Source organism: Desmodus rotundus, chromosome 8 (genome assembly GCF_022682495.2).
Source record: "Desmodus rotundus isolate HL8 chromosome 8, HLdesRot8A.1, whole genome shotgun sequence".
Lineage (NCBI taxonomy): Eukaryota > Metazoa > Chordata > Mammalia > Chiroptera > Phyllostomidae > Desmodus > Desmodus rotundus.
The window spans coordinates 88,242,106-88,262,646 of NC_071394.1; the positions used below are offsets into that span (position 1 = coordinate 88,242,106).

At 40.3% G+C, this 20,541-nt stretch overlaps 1 protein-coding gene across 1 annotated transcript in view; it reads right to left on the reverse strand.

The window, feature by feature from the left end:
- CACNA2D3 (calcium voltage-gated channel auxiliary subunit alpha2delta 3) overlaps positions 1-20,541 on the reverse strand; it is an 870,474-nt gene that overhangs the window by 234,538 nt on the left and 615,395 nt on the right. Inside the window, exon 14 of the mRNA XM_045192346.2 lies at positions 16,411-16,428. Coding sequence (XP_045048281.1) covers positions 16,411-16,428 — 18 coding nt within the window. The remainder of the gene's footprint in view (positions 1-16,410; positions 16,429-20,541) is intronic.

Sequence of the window (20,541 nt, forward strand, 5' to 3'; positions counted from 1 at the left end):
TAATTTGGGTGTTAGAATAAGTAAACAAAACTTTAGCCTCATATTAATAACTAAATAAAATTAACTACGAGCTATTGTTGACAATTATTATTGCCAAGCACAAAGTCAAACAGTTTGTGAAAACAGGGTTCCAACTACTTGCTGAAAATACTTCAGGTATACCGCGGCTGCTATTGAGGACATTCAGGGCTGTTTTCAATGGCAGAACCAATCCACAATAAACCTCTCTCGGTATCAGAAATCTTCCCATGTTCCAACTCCTTAAGTGATCCTTAATGCTATAAAGATAAATTATTTGAGCTGATCCATAACTCTCTGGGCAACTTCCACTTGGTAACTCAAATCAAAATTTCAAGCAATGTTAACATATATCATGAATGAAATCGAAACATACCATTGGCACTAATAAGAAATGAAGCTTTCTCCTCCCCCCCTGCAACCAGTAAAAATCAATTATAAATCACTGGTCATTGTTCTGGTACAAACGCAAGATCATGGGTAACTAACTTCCAAATATTAAGCCAGGATATAATGTCAACACCACTCATGGACTAATTCCAAATGTAATTATTGCATCATCATTACCTAAAAAAAAACTCCTCATAATATTGCATTTGTACTGAAACCATTCATTTGTAACCAGCCCCAGGTAAACAGAGGAAATGCGGTGACCTCAGTCTAGCCACTCTGCTATGAGCTCACCTACTCTCCTAGAGGCAGTTCTGGCCCAGACTGAACTGGCTTGGCCAGAACCCTAACCTGTACCTTCCTGGTACATAAGCTCATCAGTGTGGCCACGAGGGCTGGCAGGACCCTGGACATACCACTTGCACAACATGAAGATGCTCTTTGGCACCCACCAGCTCCTTTTTTCCCCCAGTCTCCACAGGTCTGGCTTTTGTGAATCTTAAACATTTCATGGAGAAGGAACATCAATTTGAAAGTTGATTTGCACTGTAAGTATTTTATGATCGAAAGGCATTCAGTACTCCTGCCATAGGAAATAGCAGCCCGTGGCAAAAGTTTTCTTCCAGACCACCAAGCAGAAGTTATGCAGCCAACCACAGCCAGACATGCTCTGTCCCTGAACACTAGGGGGTCCCTGCTTTTCTCTGGCCCCTTAACCTGTAGCAGCTGCTGAGGCAAGAGCTGCTTATGATTCATATGTGTGGCTTCCAAGAAAAACGCAGACGTAGAGTCAACATTCATTTTCCAAAGGGTAGGAATGGGAGGGGGTGGGTCACCATGGTCCATCTCAGCAAAATCCCATTAACTCAAGTCCAAGTGGGAATCCTAAAATGAACTGCCATTCAATTACACTTGCCCAGGCTTTTGAACAGGCCTCTGAAATGCCTAGTTGTGGTGCTCTGTTGTATAATATGTGTATATTATTCCATATCCTTCATTTCCTATGCTACATAATGGGACCATTCTGGTATCAAAGGAAATGATGAATAATAATACTGAACACCTGGTTTATAAAACACAAACTTGCTCAACAGATTGACTGCTTCCTGTTAGCTTCCCAAGTTAATCATGCATGTGGGCTCATATGAATATGCATTTGGATTCATGTGCGAGGTGCAGGCAGCTATGCCAGGCCTGTATTCCTAATGCTTGATTTGCTTTCCACGGATAACAATAGTCGGCAATGCAGACAGCTCTCAGATGTGGCCCCAGATAAGATAACAGCACCACAGTTGTGGTCCATCAGTTCTGCTGCCAGCACCGTTATTATTATTCATTGATTCCCTTGATAAACATTCCCTGAGCATCAGCTATGTGCCAACTTCCATGCCATGTGCTGGAAGCCAACTAGGAATGAGATACAGGTCTTATCCTCAGGGAACCCCAAGTACTCCAGAGAAGACAAAGGCGAATAAGGAGGAGGGAGAGGAGCTGGTGGGGCAGGCACACAGGCTCTCACTGCATGAGCAAGGGAGCAATCTTCTTAAGAATGAGCCTGGGCTAAAGAAAAAATGTTTGACATTTACTGACATCTGTCAGGGGTTATGTGACAGATTCAGAAACTTTCCTGAAAGCCAGTTTATTGTCATCAGGACTAAGTTCCCTGATGCACTGCAGTTTCATCCAGTTGTTTTATACTTAAGAATATTTAAGAATGAAACAATGCAAGGAGATAATTTTAAAAGTCACCCAGCACCTTTCCTTCCATCTTTTGTAATATCATCCCCTTCCTTTAGGAAAATCCTTTTTGCCCCTTCTACCATAAGGTTCTCTTTGACTGCTAAATGGTCCCATTCTGCACATGGCTGGGCATTAGACCAGGCTGAGCCAACGAGAGCACCACACACACACATGCACACACAGGCACATACCCTCCCCAGGCCACACTGACTGGTTTATTATGAGGCACATGATTCAAGATAGGCTACCTGGGTTTTTTCTTTTTTCTTACCTGGACTAATAGGAAAACCTTTCTACTCTCCTCTGTGGACAGTTAGAAGAATGTTAGCCTGACGTCATGCAGGCATGTCTTCTCCCCACAGAGCAATGACTGAAAAAATAAAGTCACCCCAGAGAGAGGAGAGATGAGTGTGTGTGATGTGTGTGTGATGGGGGAAATGGAGAGGGGGAGGCAGAGCGAGAGGGAGAGGGTCCAAGTCCCTGGATGCCTTCTTCATTCCTAAGGTCGGCTCTGCCCATTTTTTCCATTATGGGTTATTTGAAGCAGTACACTTTCCCCTTGCCCCCAAATGAACATGAATTGGATTTGTGACTCTTGTAACAGAAGAGTCTTGACTTGTCCAAGTGCCAGTATTAGCCATAAATGACCTACATAGCTTTGGACACCCGTGGAGGAGGTCCCAAGTGCCATGTGCACCCTATATAGGGGAGATGTTTCTGAGGCCAGAAAGACCAAAGGGAAAAATGGCCCCAATATTCCTAAGGTGAATGGTTGTGTGTCCTTCCTACAAGGGAGGAAATTTAGGTACCTTCAAAGGACCAAAATACTGAATGGCAAGAGACAGTAATTTGGAGAAACAATGAATTTTTACGATGGTCTACTAAACTATTGTCATTAGGATTTTGTGTAAAACCATCATAATAAATAGACATTTGCCTGCTTTGAAAAGACAGCCTGAACGAGACATCGCAGAACTGGTCTATTTTGGGCTGTGCCAGGACAGAAGTGCAAGGACAGAAGGGAAGGAGGACAGAAAGGGAGATGGGCTGCAGGCACTGTGAGGGCTCCAGAAGGCCCTTTAGATTGGAGCCAGTTGTGGACATCTGTTGTGGTGCCTTCTTTACATTTCCATTCGGAGGAAGCTTGCCAGGGCCAGTGGCAGGACCCTCTGTTTGTCCTGCAGCTGGAGGCTCCTGAGAGTGAGTGCCAAACCCGAGAAAGGAGGTGAGCTGGATGCCAGGCTCTGAGAAGGCATTTGGGCGAGTTAAGGGCAGCATGCCTGGCAGCTCATTTGAGGGCTGCCAGGTGGTTTACAGCAGAGCCTTCTGCCAGATCTGCTTAGCCCTGGAGGCTTGGGCTCAAAGACTGGGTTGTGCACCAACGGGTAGCTTAGCTCAGAAAGAGACTGGTTCTAAGCCAAGAATAAAGGCCAACTCAGTAACTCTCCTTACATATCATATTTCTTCCATACTTTGCTCCCCTTGTTTGTATGTTTTTTCTTTTCTTATTAAAGTTGATCAATGTATTGACTGCTTTAATAGAGTACATCATGTAAATGTGTAACATAACACATAAATATTTTATAAATTAATACATATAATCTGTGAGTACACAGCTGTGGTTCTGCTGTGCCTTCCTTCTAACACCTGAGAGGAACCCAACTTGCACTCCATGAAAAGACACTGCCACTGCCTAGTGGCAGTCGGAGTGAATTGCAGGCACAAGGTTCTGGGAGATAAGCTATTTTCAGGGTATGGCCTTACCAATAAAAATGTATTTAAATAGAAGCCAATGTCACTGAGTTCCTCTCCAGTGGAAGCAAAAATAGGCTGTATCAATTCTTAGTTCTGTCAACAACCTTTGCTTTTGTAGGAAAACAATAGTACTATGAGGTGGGAAAACACAGCTGAGTACATCTTTAAAAAGCAGATGAAATACTTTGATTCTTTCAGGTAAGCAGAATGTGACAGGGGAGTCCTGGAAGGGGGAGATTTTTTTTTGCACTTTCTCAAATGCAGCTTGAATGAAAAGGAAGGCAACTCCTTGGCATTCTCTCCACTCCTCTCTCCATGAGCTTAAGTTTACCAATGACCTGGGAATCCCCAAGGGTCATTTTCTGGGTATCACATGCTGAGGGGCAATGGGGACAGGATGGAAACAGATGGCACCCATGTCCTCCACTTCTCATAGTCCAAGGTGAGGGGAGAGCCAAGAGTAGAAAGTTATTGGAATAACTCTCTGAATTAGTTGGTGGGAAGATCAGGGAGAAGAGCAGGGACACACAGGTGTGGAAAAAGAGACACGAACAGAGTATGTGGCTGTGTAGAGACCCTTTACACACACACATCACAAAAGACCCCAGGGGGGCCTTCCCTCCTATTTCCAGACCTAAAAAGTCCCCTGTATCCACCCATTTCAGTGCCTGCCCACTTCCCTGTCCCAAACCTCCCACCCCTCCCTCCATCACAACAGCCTTTATCCTCAACACTGAAAAGGGACGTCAGAAAAACAAAGTAGACAGAACCATACTCGATGATTGGTCTTAATTCTCCGTATTGGTTCTATGCAGAAGGACCTTTTCTCCGGATACATACTCTGGTGGACATACAGACACTCTCCAGAGGAAGAATGCAGGTGAACTTACTGAAATCTGAACACAAAATCCTATTGCTGCATCTTATGTGTGTAGAGGGAGCCCAGGACCATCACCATTGTTGCTTGGCTAATGTTAACATTATCCAATTCTGTGAATTTTACTGTCACTTAGATTTCCACAGCTGTAATGATAATCATGAAATTTGCTGGCTGTTTCAATAGTGGCCAGTTTTAAATGAGTGGCTTTATACATGTATGCATAGGTATAAATTAATTTACTCAATAGCCTAAAAAAAATTTTGAAATGAGAAGTGAAAGAAAGAATAGCTTCCTTCTATGATAAGACCAAAAGATTCTAAATAGTATATATCTCTAATTAAGCATTTATCTCTTTTCTGTATGACCAAAGTTATTAATAACAAGAAAATCCCCATAAATTCTCATCTATAGAAAGCATTTTGTAAATAAAACCCCCCAATAGCATGTTAGCAATGAATATTAATGCCTAAAAGTAAATAATGATAATTCTTTTTTAAAAATCATTTTTGCATAAAGATCAAAATAGTCCTTTAAACAAACAATTGTAATACTTTCACATGAAAATGTTATCAGAATAAGGTTTAATATTCTTGTTTAAACATATTATATATGCTTATTTGTATTTTGGATGTTCTTTGGAGCAAGAGGTTTAGCAAAAGCAGGAATTATTATTTTTAATTGAAGAGCTGATTCTTTCCATGTAAGCAATATTGTCTGCCTTTTATAATACTACTCAGATGAACCATTTCTCTTTTAAAATCTAGACAAATTATTAACAACAACTATTATTTAGAGTCTCATTTTGCACTGGCATTTTTCAATATTGTTGCAAGATGCCTGAATCCAATGTAATATAAGGCATGAACAAAGTATCAGTGGAGCCTGAGAATGAAAATAAAATAAACCTTCAAGTGACATGTGGCCTTGCTTTGCGTGTGATTGCCTTGGTAGAGGGTAGTCGCTCGGTCCTGGGGAGTGGTGCATAAATGCCTTCTTGCTTTCAGCCCAGCCATTTTCTCTTCTCACTGAATCACTGTAACTTGCACCTGAGATTTGGAGATCCTGCATTCTTATAAGATTCACTATATTTTAAGTTGTCTACATACAAAAGTAAGCAGATTTCCCTCTTTGAACTTTAACTGCATCTTGCGTGAACTAAATTGTGGAATCTGTTCTTTCTTTAACAACCTGAAGACAACATTGTGGATGATACCACTGGATAATGTTGGAATATCTGTGAGAATCTCAAAATAACGTTCTTCTAATAAAGGTGTTATTGTTCAGGAAAACATTTACTTCGTTTGCTTTTCCCCTAGTGTTTCTAAGGTGTAAGTCATCAAGCAGGGGAATATGTTTTATGAGTAAACATCTACATAGAAGAGGATGCTGACTTTGACCAGGAAAAAGCCATGGGCAGGAGATTATTGCAGACTGACATATCTGAAAGTTGTCTTAGGAAACCAATTTGTTTGTTTATTAGGGTTGAACATGGTTATTTCAAGAATTCCCTGAAATAATGACAATGATAATTATCCCGGGGCATTAGGTTTTGGCCAGTATTCATGAGGAGCTATGACACATAACTGAACCCCCACCCCCATCGTGGCCGAACGTTTATATTTTCACGAACGTGGTTTAGTCACCTCTCAAATAGATGACTGAAAACTCAGCCAACTGTCGGAGCTTCAGGGCCCTGAGACAAAGCCTTCCTCTTGTTTAAAGACCCCCTGAAATGCCGCTTCCTCCGTAAAACCTTCCCTAATGAAGTGGAAATGGGAACCAGATGTTCTCCAACTTCACTACAAAGATAATCATATTTACTCTACAACCTAAGATACCATCTAGGACCAAATCTGTGCAAACTGTTAATACAGCAAAGTCACTGAACACTGTAGCTGGAAGAAAAGCTGGGAGTTCTGTAGAGTTCCAGGGGCAGAGCTGGGAATGTGTCCTCTTTTTACCCACATTTAGCATGGAGTTGGTACAGAAGAAGTACTCAGCAAATGATCTTGGAACGGATTTATTCCAATCCCATCCTTTTATTTATTTCATAAATGAGGCCCACAGAGGAAAAAGAGACACAGAAAACTGGCACCAGAATTCGGACAACACTCTAAGGCGACTGCTGTCGCTTTCATGGAGTGCGGCCTCTACTCACTCCATACATAGGTTCTGGGAAGCTGCTGCCCACGTGCTGCTGGTAGGGCAGAGGGTTCATGACATCCACTGAGGTCACACAGGTAAAGGAAAAGGACTTTTTTAACAGCTTAGTTGAACACTGAGACTTCCTTGGAGAGTAGCACAGGAAGGAGAAAGGATCTACTGCAGCAAACAGACCTGTATTAACATTCCAGTTTATTCAAACTGGAGTCATTTTCATCAATCCATCATTTCATTCACCTGTCCTGCTATGCATCCATCCATCCATCCATCCACCCACCACTATTTCCAAACACAGCTTGCTATAACCAGACATTGTTTGAATGTTTTAGATTTTTATAACCTTATTTAACACTGACACAGACCTTGCAGAGTATCTATGCACATCTTACTGGTGAACAAATTGAAGATAAAGGGCAAAGTACTTTGCTCCTGGTCACAAAAGGCAGCAGGTAGGGATCTGAGCCTTGGCCTACCTGATGCTAGAGTCCCCATCCTAATCACGCTGCACTTAGTTCCCATTTGGGGGGTATGACAAATGTCATGTTTTTGCCTTAAGGAGTTTGGAGTGTGATGAAAAAGGCAACCAAACAAATTATCCCTAAACTAGGAATATGCCCGAGAGTTCTTGGGAGTGTTCAGTAGAATTATAGATGCAAAACACCCTAATACAGCACCTGGCACATTCATCAATTGCAATTAATCTCTTAAGGAACATTCTAGTTCCTTAGGGAGAGAAGTTCATTAGCTTCTTTGAAATCTACCTACTACTCAACCCAATTGTAACATCATCTACCTCTCCATTTGAATTACCTAAACAATATAGAAAAATATTTCTCCTTTATCCCATGATAGAGCATCACGGCTTTAGTACTTAACCGATATGCTTTAGAAAGCAGCTGGGGTGGTAGTAATTGTAATTGCCAATATTAAAGGAGGTTGGGAAGGAAATTGTCAGGAAGGAAGAGGGTCAAAGAAGATGGGACAGATGCTTCAGAAGCACCCAGACTCCAACTGATCTAATGTGTGCCAGGACTGGGCAAACTTGGATGGGTTCAATCCAAGCACACAGGGCTCATGATTCGGCAAGTGGTTCAGTTTAGTGAGTCACTTGTGGAAAAAGAAAATCCATACCATGGCATCAGTCCTTGGTCTGACATTTTTCTACCTCTTGAAACTAGGTTGGGTTTTTTCAAAATCCTTCTAGTTAATCTGAAGAGATAAACATCCAACTTTCTTACTAAGAAGTTTTTGAACTTCTTAGTAGTACTGCTATGCATGATTGCTCAACTGCTCCAATTTACCCCAGAGGGTCATTTCAGTTGAATTCTTTGGCATGAGATGTCTGGAAGCTCACATAGAGCCATCCCTCCAGTCCTCATGGAATTGGGCTACATTTGGGTCTGTAATGAATATACATCCATTAATTGGTGGTCTGACCAGCAAATAATGTGACTGGAAAAAGGATCAGGCACTGAAACAGACCAAAAAATATGTGAATGAGTTTAGTAAGGAAAACTGAAAAGGCACTTGCTTCATTAAAATGACTGATTTTCCAATTTTAATGTGCAGAAAAAATTCAGGTGAATTCTGCCAATGAAAATTAAAATTGTTTGTATCCAAAAAATTATACCAAAAAAATAAAGAAAGGAAAGGCTATGCCTGAGTGCACAGTATGTGTCTGTTTTCTCTTGAGTAGCTCGTAGTGTTTACCTACTGCATCTGCCACCAAAAAATAAATAAATAAATAAATAAATAAATAAATAAATAAATAAAAGCCCCTACTGTGAGGACCTATAAACCCAAATGAAAATCACTGATGGTGATTGAAACTGATTTGATATAGACCTGACTTGGATTTATATCTTGACATACACTTGATTTTCAAATTAGTTGTTGAATTGTACTGACTCTGATTAACCCTGTGTTGGAATGGTGTTATTCATTGTGTGTTGTCTGTCTCTTCCTCTCTCTTCTGAACTAATGGAAATATAGTAATAAAATCAGAAAAAAATGCATTTTTGACTCAGGGTCACATGGCTTCAGTTGTGTAACTCTTTACTTCATTAAGGCATTCCATGTAGTTGTCTTTTAAATAATTCTCCCTTTTTGGGTTGACCAGTAAAGTATAGACACGTATCTGCTTTTTCTGGAAACACATCTAGTGAAGAATGCAGTCACCCAAGTCTGATTTCAAGATCACCTTTGGGTCAATAAGAATGGCCTATGGAATTGCATCTAGAAGCAAGGAAATCAAAACATTGGGTGTTCTGTGCTGTCTTCTTCAAGACTGCCCCCAGGCTTAAGATGGGTGATGCTGGCATTTAATGTCATACAAGTCATTTGGACTTTTTTGAAATAACTCCTTTCAATACTCTGCCTTTCTTCCCTTATAAAAGGGAGAAGGATGTATATATTTATTTTAAGATGTAAGAACAATTGTAATGAAAATATTTTTTTTTAATTCTATACATTTTCTTCAGATATTTCTTTGACTTTCAAAAGAAAAGGCAATTTCATTTTAGCAATGTAATAAGTAGAGTTTGTATTGTTTTAACACCTCAAGATAGTCATATATTTTAGTTGTGTTTGATTTAAATTAATAGTAAAAAACATTCACATGTCTTAAACAAATGAGAATATTTGAAAGAAGACTTTGAATTCCTAAGCCACTAAAAATTAAGCCTTGGACTACCAAGCACTGAGATAGTAGGGCTTTTAAATCAATTCTTGTTTTTGTCTTTAAAATATCTAGTCTTTTTATTTTTTAAAGAACACCAGATTATATCAGTGTTTTCAAACCATTTCTGCTTTATCTTTATCAAATTTATCTCTATTGAGCAAAGTATAAGGCTATTAGCATTACCGCTTCTGCCGCAGCCAACACTACCTCGAGCTCAACACGGTGTGGATGGGCCCTGGCAAGCACTGCTCACATTCTTCCCAGGAGAGTCCTATAAGGGGGGTGTTTTACCCCATAAGGAAAATGAGAAAATCAGGGCTAGGTGTGATAGCATACTGGGCCCAAGGTTACCAGGGAAAGCTGGCAGGGCTGGGCCACACACCCACCTCCAGCTGACTCTGAAGCTGGCCTCAGACCATTGGGCTCTCCGGACTCTCTCATGAGAGAGGAGTAGCTCCGTTCTGTCACGTGAGCACAGCACAAAGCACTAGACTGTGCAGTAATAGCACTCTCCAAATAGCAACTTGGGCAATTGCATTCTCACCAGCTCCAGTTTTCTCACTTTTTAAGCCCAAGTTGCCTTTCCTTCCAGCCAGCCCTTCTGTGAGGTGTGAGTAGGACAGGTACCACCTCCATCTGAGATTTGGTTGGGTGAATGACCCCAGAGTTTAAGCATGCACCTACCATTCCCTGGATTTCCCAGACTTGAATCAGTGTTGCTCTAAGCATCCGACATGGTCAAGGCCTTTGACTAAAGACCAAAAAATGACCTCTCTTTCTGGCAGGAAATAAAGATTTTTCATAAACAAATGTACTTTGAAAATTTGTCCCATTTAAGACAACCTATCATCATTTATACACTGTATCCTTATGATTAGAGCCAAGAATCACTCTGTGTTTTCACAATGGAGTTTGGGTTTCCCACTTCTTCATTTGTTTCTGGGGAGAACTTGGCTCAGCAAACAATTAGTCTATCCCATCTAATATATTTATGAGTAATATGTTTAGCTCATTATCATTATAAATATAGTTATAAAAATAATACATGCTCACAGGATATGAAAAGTGCAGAAATCTATTAAGAAGTAAACAAAATAAATACTTATTCTCTTACCAGTACAGAGCATCTACTGTTAAACGGGTCTATATATTTCTTTCTAATATTGTTTGTACATCTGTTTGTATGTTTACACACACATAGCATACAGTACATAAAATGTTACATTCTGATTTTTAAACTATTTTATTTTCTTACATTATTAAATCTCCTTTAGGTTCATAATTTTGTAACTGCTTCCTAATATTCTATCTATTGGAACTTCTGTAATGCTTACAACCACTTTCCTATTGCTGGGTATTTTGGCTCTTCTTTTCCTTATTATAAATAAAATTTCAAGTCTCTAACCAATTTAGCCTAACTTCTCCAAAGGGAATTATTGGATCAAAGCATTCAAGTGTGAATGTTCTTGATCATGTACTAGCAAGGTTCTCCTGAAGAATTTTTACCAATTTCATTCTTAACAGTGGAATCTTAAAGAAAACTTTTATTTTTTCATAATGAAGTTGAATCCCTGTTATTTCCTTGCTATTTTCCTCATTGCAAAATAGTACCCAAATGTTACAAAAGGTCAAATATATATAAAAATAGGGTAAAAGTTGAATATTTAAAAATATCTACAAGTAGACACACATTATGAGGTAGGTTGCTTAAAGTTAACAAATTATTTCTTTTAAATAAGAAATGCAAACAGCACCCTGCCTCCACACACAGCTCCTGGTTCCTGATCGGTCCACAGGGGCTTCAGTTGGACCCCTGTACGCTGCCTTGCAGACTGTCACTAACACTATCAGGAAGCCATGCACTGTGAACCAGAGGGTCTTGCATTCATTTATTTATGGCCTCAGACAGCATTGGACAGGGCTATGTGGCCAAGATTCACATGGGTATGAAACTTGCAAAGTTCACCTCCTTCCTCAACAGCACAGTAGCTGGTATGGGCTATCACAGACACACTCATACAGAGTCACAATCAAGAACAAAATATTTGGTTCTGTGACCATCATTACAGCTGAGCAATATGCTGTACTCCGATTTCCACAGAGTCCATCACACTGGCCATGGGAAGAGGTGAAGTGACTAGACTTGCTCTGGTTCCTATTCCCCATGACTTATTCACAGAATAGATCTACTAAATTAAGCTGTAGCCCACTATGCTGCTACTCTCTTTTAGAGTCTGAAGAGTCAAGCTTAATGGCCCCAGCTTGAGATGCATATAAAACATGCCTGTATATGTTCCTATAAAACAGTACATGATAAGGAGGAAAATAGGGTTCTCAAAACAAGATATAATAGTTCACACACAAAACAAATAAAAGTTAGAAAACAAATGAGTCATAAACCAGAACCAAATGCAAACAGTTATCACCTCAGTTTTGCACTTCATTTACATTAATTTAGCTGGTTCTATAACTGTAATAAAACTCTAAAATCACTAGACCTACAGTTCCATGAAAACAGCAGCTTTGCAAACTTTCAATTCTTTATTTTCAATGACAGTTAATTCAACATTTCAAAGTATAGAAGTTAAATGAGGCAAAGAATGATAAATAACACCTCACAATTGCTGAAATTTGATTACACTGAGATAAGAGCAGGCCAAATTCTGCTTGTAAAAGTTGGTACCTAAAGAACAAGGTGGGGGTAGGGGGAGAATGGGAAAAACGTAAAAACAGAAGAAAACTTTAGATAAATGAATTCTTCCAGTGATTCCTCTAGATATAATATAAACAAGGAAACAAAGAAATGGATTCAGGATCCCATTTGCACTTAGGGGTGGAAATAAGACAGTTCCATCCTGAAAGAAAAAATAAAAATTGACTTCCGTTTAAAAAGCTAATTTATGCACTCTTGAGTCCTCATACAAGTTCAGCAGCACAGAATATCACAGCAGGAGTAGAACAACAGATCTTGAACCCTGCTGTGTTTGTTCAAGAATGCAAGTTAAGCTATTCCTAACAGGAAACCAAACAGGCAGTGGGGCTATTAAGCAGGGATGCTTAGGCCATACTGAGGCCCTGAGTGCATCAAGTGTTGTTCCAAACAGGATTAGAGGTGTGGTTTTCTTTAACTATGGTTTGACAAAAAAGGCTATGCCTGCTCAAAATTCTCAGATTGATATTAACTAATGTAAGACATAAAGCACCTTCAAAACCCCCAAGAAAATGTCTTTGACAAACTCCAAAGGTATGTGAAGGCAGCACAAAATGAAGGCAAAGGGAACCAGTGTGAAAAAGTTAACCCACATAAACATCCAAAGAGTATTTTTGCCTTTCAGTATTCAAGGACCCACTCTACAGCAATTAAGTTAATTGCACAGTGAACAATGGAGGTTTAGTTCCTAAAGACAGAACCTACTCAAATGAATAGGCAGCTTGAAAAATGGACCTTTTTTTTTTTTTGCCACAGATGGCTATTGAACATGCATTTGCAATGGCTTTGGGTACTTCTGCTATATTATTATAAAATGGGATCTCCCAGATATTTTTGTTGAAGTCAATAAATACCATATAAAGGAAAAAGGCAAATCTTTCTCACATATGGACATCTCTTCATCATTGAATTCAAGGACAATCAATGCACAGAGAAAGTGGTTCAGTTTCCACCACAAAGAACAGATTTGTGATGACTTGAAGGCATTGGATCTGTATTGCCACATGCCTCTGTGTTTGGTGAAAATATTTAACATTGATCAGGTATATCGACATTGGGATTATATCAAGGGTTAAAATTATTATAGTCTAGACATTACCTTAGAGATGCTTAAGAATCACAGGAGAAAGCAAAACAAGATATTTTTTTCCAAACTATTGTTCTAGAAAATAGTCATAAAGGTCTAGGAGATAAGTTTTGTAAGACCCTCAAAATATCAGAATCATGAAAACCATAATTTATAGACAACAATCATTATGACTGCTACAGACAAGAGGGATAGCCAAATGGGACATTTTTAAGTTGTATATCAGCAGAGAGATTAAAATAAGCATGTTTATAGAGACATGACTCTTTAAAATATTTATAGAGAAAACAGTTGCAGATGATACAAAGACACAGCACAAAGCAGACACCATATGGTCTGATGTATGCACTCATGACCTCATGTGAAAAGCAGGCCAAAGATGTAACAGCTGGAGATGCCTCCCTTTCACCCCCACAACAACAAACCCTTGGGTTTGGAAGGGCCCCATTGTAATCATGTCCATGGATGGGTGAAATCTATGGGTAATTTCAAAAACTTCAGGAAGAAATCTCTCAAAATTTCTGCCCCCCAAAATTTGGGAAGAGACAGGATTGTCTCTCCAAGCCTTTATTTCGTTTGGGTGTCAGACCCAATCTGCACTTCTTTCTGACACAGCTAAAAGGAGCAGTCAGGTAATGCACAGAGTTTCTAATGAGATAGGAGGAGCACCACATACCTCTGGCCTCTTTTCTCATCTCCTGATCATTCATTAGGCTTGAATCAGAGCCACAAACTGTGCAGAGGTCCCAGACCACCACACCACATAAGATTGTTGTCTTGAGCATCAGGGGCAAGGAAAAGAGAATGGTCAAAGAAACTAAATTCTGTGAGTGTCCAGCATATGCCAGCTCTGTGCCAGGCACAAGTGAGAGAAATAACTCTCATAACAAAACTGGAAAGCTAGTCTCTCATTCTTGTTAAATAAACAAGAATCCTAAATCTTCAAGAGATTAAGTAACTTGCTTATGGTCACCAATGGATGAAGGCAGGAATGGAGCCCACCATACTCCTTTGCTGGTCAAATGCAGGACAACATAGTTGAGGGAAATTGATGCTTGTGAGAACCCCATCCTTCCAATAAAAGACTCTGCAAGTGTCACTCAGTGTACTGGGGAGAGAAAGGGAAGGTGTTGGGAGCAGGGATGCTCATATGTGACCACCTGAGACTGGGGGCCCTACAGGAGGATGCCTTCAATCTGCAGAGTGCCTCTCCTCAACTACATTCACCTGCCAGCCCAGAACCCAGAGATTTATACTTAGACTCCTCCAAAGAACTGAATCGCTTAGCAACTACCTGGAGTTCTAAAACGATTTCATGCAGGGCTCTTATTAATTAATATTATTTCAATAGCGAGAAGACAGTTTGTAGGCATGGTGAGGAATGGGAGGCAGAGCTATTTCTTGTTACATAGGGCTGCAAAACAAGACCCTTGGGTGGTTCAACATCTTTTGGAGACAGGGAAACTGTTGGGGAATCTTCTTCAATTCTGAACTTTCTATGATCACAGTAACATGCTTCCCTTCACAGGGTATGGGATGTGAGTCAATGGGGGATGACAGAAGAAAAGGGTTCAGTGGGCTAAGGGCTACTGAAGAATCATATGTCCCAGAAACATTTGTTCTTACCATATTCTGCATTGGTTTGCTTTGAACTTTGTTTTAAAAGTCCATGGCTGATGGCACCTCAAGTTTGTGAGGAATCTTCTACAAGAGAATGCTTTTGTATATGGATCAGTGGAAATTTTATGAAACAAATGCCAGTAAGTTGAGGCCAGTCCATTTTTAGGCAATGAATTTGTTAAGTCTCTTTACAGAGAAATTTCAAAAGTGTCCAATTAAGAAAGCGTGACCTATCAAAGATGCTGAGTCTTCCAGATAATCTGGACTTCTGACCATATATTTATCCTGGAAGTTGTTGCTCTACTCAAATACGTTAACTTTTAATGAAGTGTTCAGTCATTTTGTGATGGCACTGAAGTGTAATCAAACATTACCACAAGCCAAGTCACACACTAGCATGCCTCGCCTTGTTTAAATATTGCAAATGTATCTGAGTAATTGTGTAATGATTTCTAGGCCTCTGGTTGTCCATATGGTCTGAACAGACTGTCTTTTGTAGAGCAATTGCGCAACATCTCTCAACAAGGAGAAGCCAAATTATCTCTGCTCCAAACTGGAGAGTCTGGGAGGTACTGCTGAAATTTGAGAGTGGCACCCTACCTCAACTCCTGAAACAAAACCATCCCTCGCCTGGTCACCAGAAAGTACTGGGTCTTCTGGAAATCTTGCATGTTTGGGAAATACACAAATGAAATGCAGCAGGCATCACATGCCTTCTTTTCTGCCATAACTGTCCTTAGGATACAATGACATGCCATGGGGGACAACACAGCAAAGCCAGCACCACAGCCATATGGAATCTTTCTGGACAGAGAACATTCTAGATGGGGGAACCAGATCATCTCAGACAGACAATGAGGACCAGTGAAAGGGTCTGGCCATTGGCAAGAACTCTGCTCTAATGCTCTCTGGGTGGTACGTGTGGTGAGACAAGAGAAAGAGCTGTTGATTTTTGCAATTAATAAAACCCAAGGGGAGTTTTCAGAGATTTGGCTTCAGAGCCCAGGATTTAAACTTGGTCATTGGGTCTCTCTAGGAAAGTATCCCAGGGAAGATCTGGGATGCTCTCTGAAGGAATGTGCAAACTTACCCTTGACCCATTTGAGAATTCTTAGCAAAGTGGTTGGGCATAGATTTGCCCCCAAATCACTGGCCACTAAGGGTTCTTTGGTGGAACTAGCTTGGCAGGGAGACAGTGGACAGCTGACTCTGTGGGCCATTCTGCTCCTTTCCAACTCCAGGCTTCTGAAGTTGTAAGAGGAAAACCATTTCACTGGTCACAAACAGGGCTGAGGGCACAAGGCTGTGAAGACATGCACAACTCGTGAGTTCTGGGGATGACTGGAAAGTGATGGAAAAGAGTTTACCTTTTGTGCCTGAGGGAGCTGAAAAATAAAGAGAAAACAAAAAACAAAAAAGAAAAAAGCAATCATTATATAAGAAGTTAAGATTAACTGTAAAACTCTGTTCATTTGCTATTGGCAAAGGAAAAGACCACAACTGAGGGAAAAAGAGGAAAATAAAAGTAAAGCCAAGTCATTTCCCAAAATAAAACTTCAGTGCTGATTATGTCACCTGCTGTCTGAATCTGTAGTATCAACAGATAATGTGAGAGCATGCATTTTGGGAATCACTATGCCTAGGCAGTTTGGTAACCTCCTGCACAGCTGGACCTGAGGGTCTGTGCAATAGCCCAAAACACACACTTCCAAGATCCAATTCCTCCTTTCTGCAAACTAACAGTTCCCAATGGAGGAGGGCTGTCTGGACACACTTGGGGTTGGGCAAGGGGCAGGAGTAAGAGCTATTTGTCTCTAGTGGTTAGAGACCAGGGCTTGGTACTACCCTGCCTATCTGTTGATTGTAACAAAGTTGAGAAACCTGCTGCACATATAGATGAGACTATTAGAAGTAGGCTATGCTTTTAAAGTCCATTTTTCTTGCTTTGTAGCACATTAACTGTTCCCTTTATTGGTGGTTAAGGATGCATGCACAAGAATTTGTACATTTGAAGTAAAGGTGATATTCTAAGAACAACAAAAAGGCAGTCAGTCAACTCATAAAATAAGACATAATAGCTTCCCAATGGCACATGCAAGGAACTGAACTTACAAATGTGTGCAAAAAGATGAACACTTATGAACACTTATAAGATATACTTGTCTATTTTTCTGCACTGAGACTATTAGGCTGTGGTTTAATGACACCGTATTTGTGACTGCCATTATAGCATGCAGTATTTTAAAGCACATTTTTCTAATCTGGAGTGGGATTAATATTACCCATATATAAATACCAAGTCTAGGAATTACTTCAATTTCAAGACATACTTCACATCTTAGAGATTACCATTCATTGACTGTGAACTTGTCATCAGGCACTATGTTAAGCCCTTTATTTGTATTATCAAATGAAGTTACAGCAACCCAATATTAGGTACCCTTATTGTCCCCATTTTACAGATGAAAAATAAAATGGACATTAGAAGGTAAGTAATCACATAATGTCCCATAGATAACAAATTGAAAAGCTGGGTTGCCTGACTTTAGAACATACATATTCAACTCAACTCTTACATTAAGACTTGAAACAACTACAAACACTTGAAAATTATGACCACAGGGTTTATAACATCAGACATCCCAAACCAGACATCCTGGGGTCCCTGTTTGAATCTTCTTCTTTTCCCATTCTTTTTACCCTGGAAGAATGCTCCCTCTCCCTGTGCACTAAGACCAGGGCTTTCCTGAACCCACCCTAAGACTCTGACCATGTGTACGTAGCCCAGCAAAGGGCAGAAAGAATAAACCCATACCAATAAGGTGCCTTAGACCTCAGAGACTTCTGCAGAACCATCTGAAGAATTTCCATGAGGGGAAGACCTCAACCTCTCCAACATCCATTTTCCAATTTTATCCCAAAAGGTCTCCCAATTTAAGAAAACAGGAATACAAGCATGTTTTTCTGATCCTTTCCTCCCAGTTATGGCTGCCATTATTCAACAAGGAAGTTCACAAGTTCCTCCAGTGCTGCTCAAGAGGTCAGAAAAAAATGTATCAAGAAGTAAGAAATTGAGCCTAAAATGAGGAATCACTTGAAGAAAAGTCTCTTAAATATTAAACACCTTTGCACACAATGGAAGATAAACCTTGGAGACGTGAACATTAAGGGGATGATAAATGTGGGTTTCCTTAGGAAAGCATTTGTGTTGAATCACAGCTTATGTCACATGAAATGCACGGGGGGCCATGAGAATTAAAAATGTTTGATGAACTATAAAATAAATACCAAAGTTAAGTTCTATACAAACTGCCAGACTTCACAGGCCTTTGAAGAGAGAGCTGACCTTTCTCTCTTGCTCTCTTTCTGGAAGTTTTATCATAGGGGAGCAAAAACACCACTTTTTGACTCACCCACTTAAGCACATGAGAAGAAATCCTGGGAAGGAAAATGAAAGACTAGGCCTTTGTGGTGATGTCCTCAGTTTAAGGCTGCCCTCAAACTTTCCACAAAACATATATTTTCCTCAAGAAATAACTCAGGAGAACAAAGAGCGACTTTCCTATCGGAGCTTTTAAATAACACAAATTACAGCTTGCAATGCCCTAAACAGGTTGGACCTCGGAAAAGGAGCCCCAGAATAGAACATAACAAATTAAATCGGATCACTGGCAGCCACAGATGCTACTGCTTAGGAATTGGCTCTCTGGAGGACATACCATTCACTCAACATTCACAAACAGTGTGCAGAGCCCCCAGCTGGGAGCCAGACCAGCTGGACGTTGGGTCTACCTTTACCTCTGGCTGTAGTCTTGAGGCACATGCCTTCCAGCCTTTGGCCAAGGTGCTTGTCTGTAAAAAGGGATGGTGGAGGGAGGGCTGGGAAATAGGCCAGATCTTGGATGGCCAGTAGGTTCTGCCTTGAGAGCCAAGTCTGGCTGATTAGCAATGGCTGTCTGGAGGGCCATGTTGAGAAGGATTCTGAAGTTATGTCTGAATTTTGCTAGAAAGAATGTAATAACCAATTAGCAATGTCTGTCATGAGTTGAAAAATAAGACAGAGCAAAAACATATTCCTGGACACAATGATCTCTAAAGGTTTTATCATACTTCTTCTTTGTTGTTCTGAGCACATCTATGACATTTATATAATTTATTTGTTTAATGTCTCCCTCCTACAAGGTCACAAGCTCCATCAGGGCACGAGGAGGATACTAGCCCTGTACGTACTGTAAGTCTCTGTGAAGTTCTCTAAGCTGTGCCTGTGACCAGTGCTCACCTTGTTAAAGAAGGCACCTTCTTCCCAGGGTATACCTAGGGTGAATGCCAGAGAAAAATAATGAGGTAACTGCCTTGAATCCACATCCCACCCCACCCCCACACACATGTTGGTAACCCAAGAGATGACTTTCAAGAGAAAAATAAATATCTCTACCAGGAGAATAGACATGAAACTCTCGAACTCCTGTGTGCCTGGCATGGGTTTCTGTATTTGTGCAGATTATCTCCCTGACCCATGGGTGGGCATAAAACCAGCCTGCAAACTTCCCATCATCCTGCAGCTGCCTTGTCAGGCACTGTCAACCGAATTTCACCTCTCTGGGTCTGTTTCCTCACTCCCTATAGAAAGGTCTGCACAGGTGACTGCAGGTTCCTTCCAAGCCAAATGCTCCCAGATTGGGCGATTCTACACCCAACTGTATACATCCTCCAGTCACTTTCTAAAAGGAAGGGTAAAGAAGGGAATAAGTCGTGGTATGCTGTGTGCTTGCACATTAAAACCTAGAGAAAAACTGGGTGCAGGATGCAACCATGGGACAATTCATATTCAAATATGGGAAGACTGAGGATGTGTCGTTCAAGAGAGAAGGAAGGAGAGTAAAGTGATGAAGGTGAAGGTGAAGGTAGTGATAATAAAAATGGCCACTCTTTAGTGATCATCCTCAATGGATCAGGTACTTGGTTAAGTACTTTACTATCTTGAGCAATGTTGGTACTCAGAGTGGACCTCTTGGTTAAATATTAGTGTCACCCTCGGTTTATAAATGGTGAAATTGATAATACATTTCATCTTTAAGCAACATGGGTTTGAACTACATGAGTCCACTTACTCATGAATGTTTTCAAATAAATACTATAAGTATTCTTTTTTATTCTCTATGATTTTCTTAATAATGCTTTCTTTTCTCTAGCTTACTTTATTGTAAGAGTACATATATAATAATATAACATACACATAATAAAATATGTGGTATTTGACTGTTTATGTTATTGGTGAGGCTCTGGTCACTATTAGGAGGGTCCAAAGTTATATGTGGATTTTTGACTGTGCAGGTATGTCGGGGGAGGAGGGGTGGTACTGAGGTTGGCACTCAGGACTCCTGCATTGTTCAATAGTCAACTGTATTTAGAATGGCTAAGTACAAGTTCACCCAGCTAGGAAGTGCTTGAGTCAAAGTCAAGTCTCTCTGCAGCCTATTTCTGCTTTAACTCTCAGG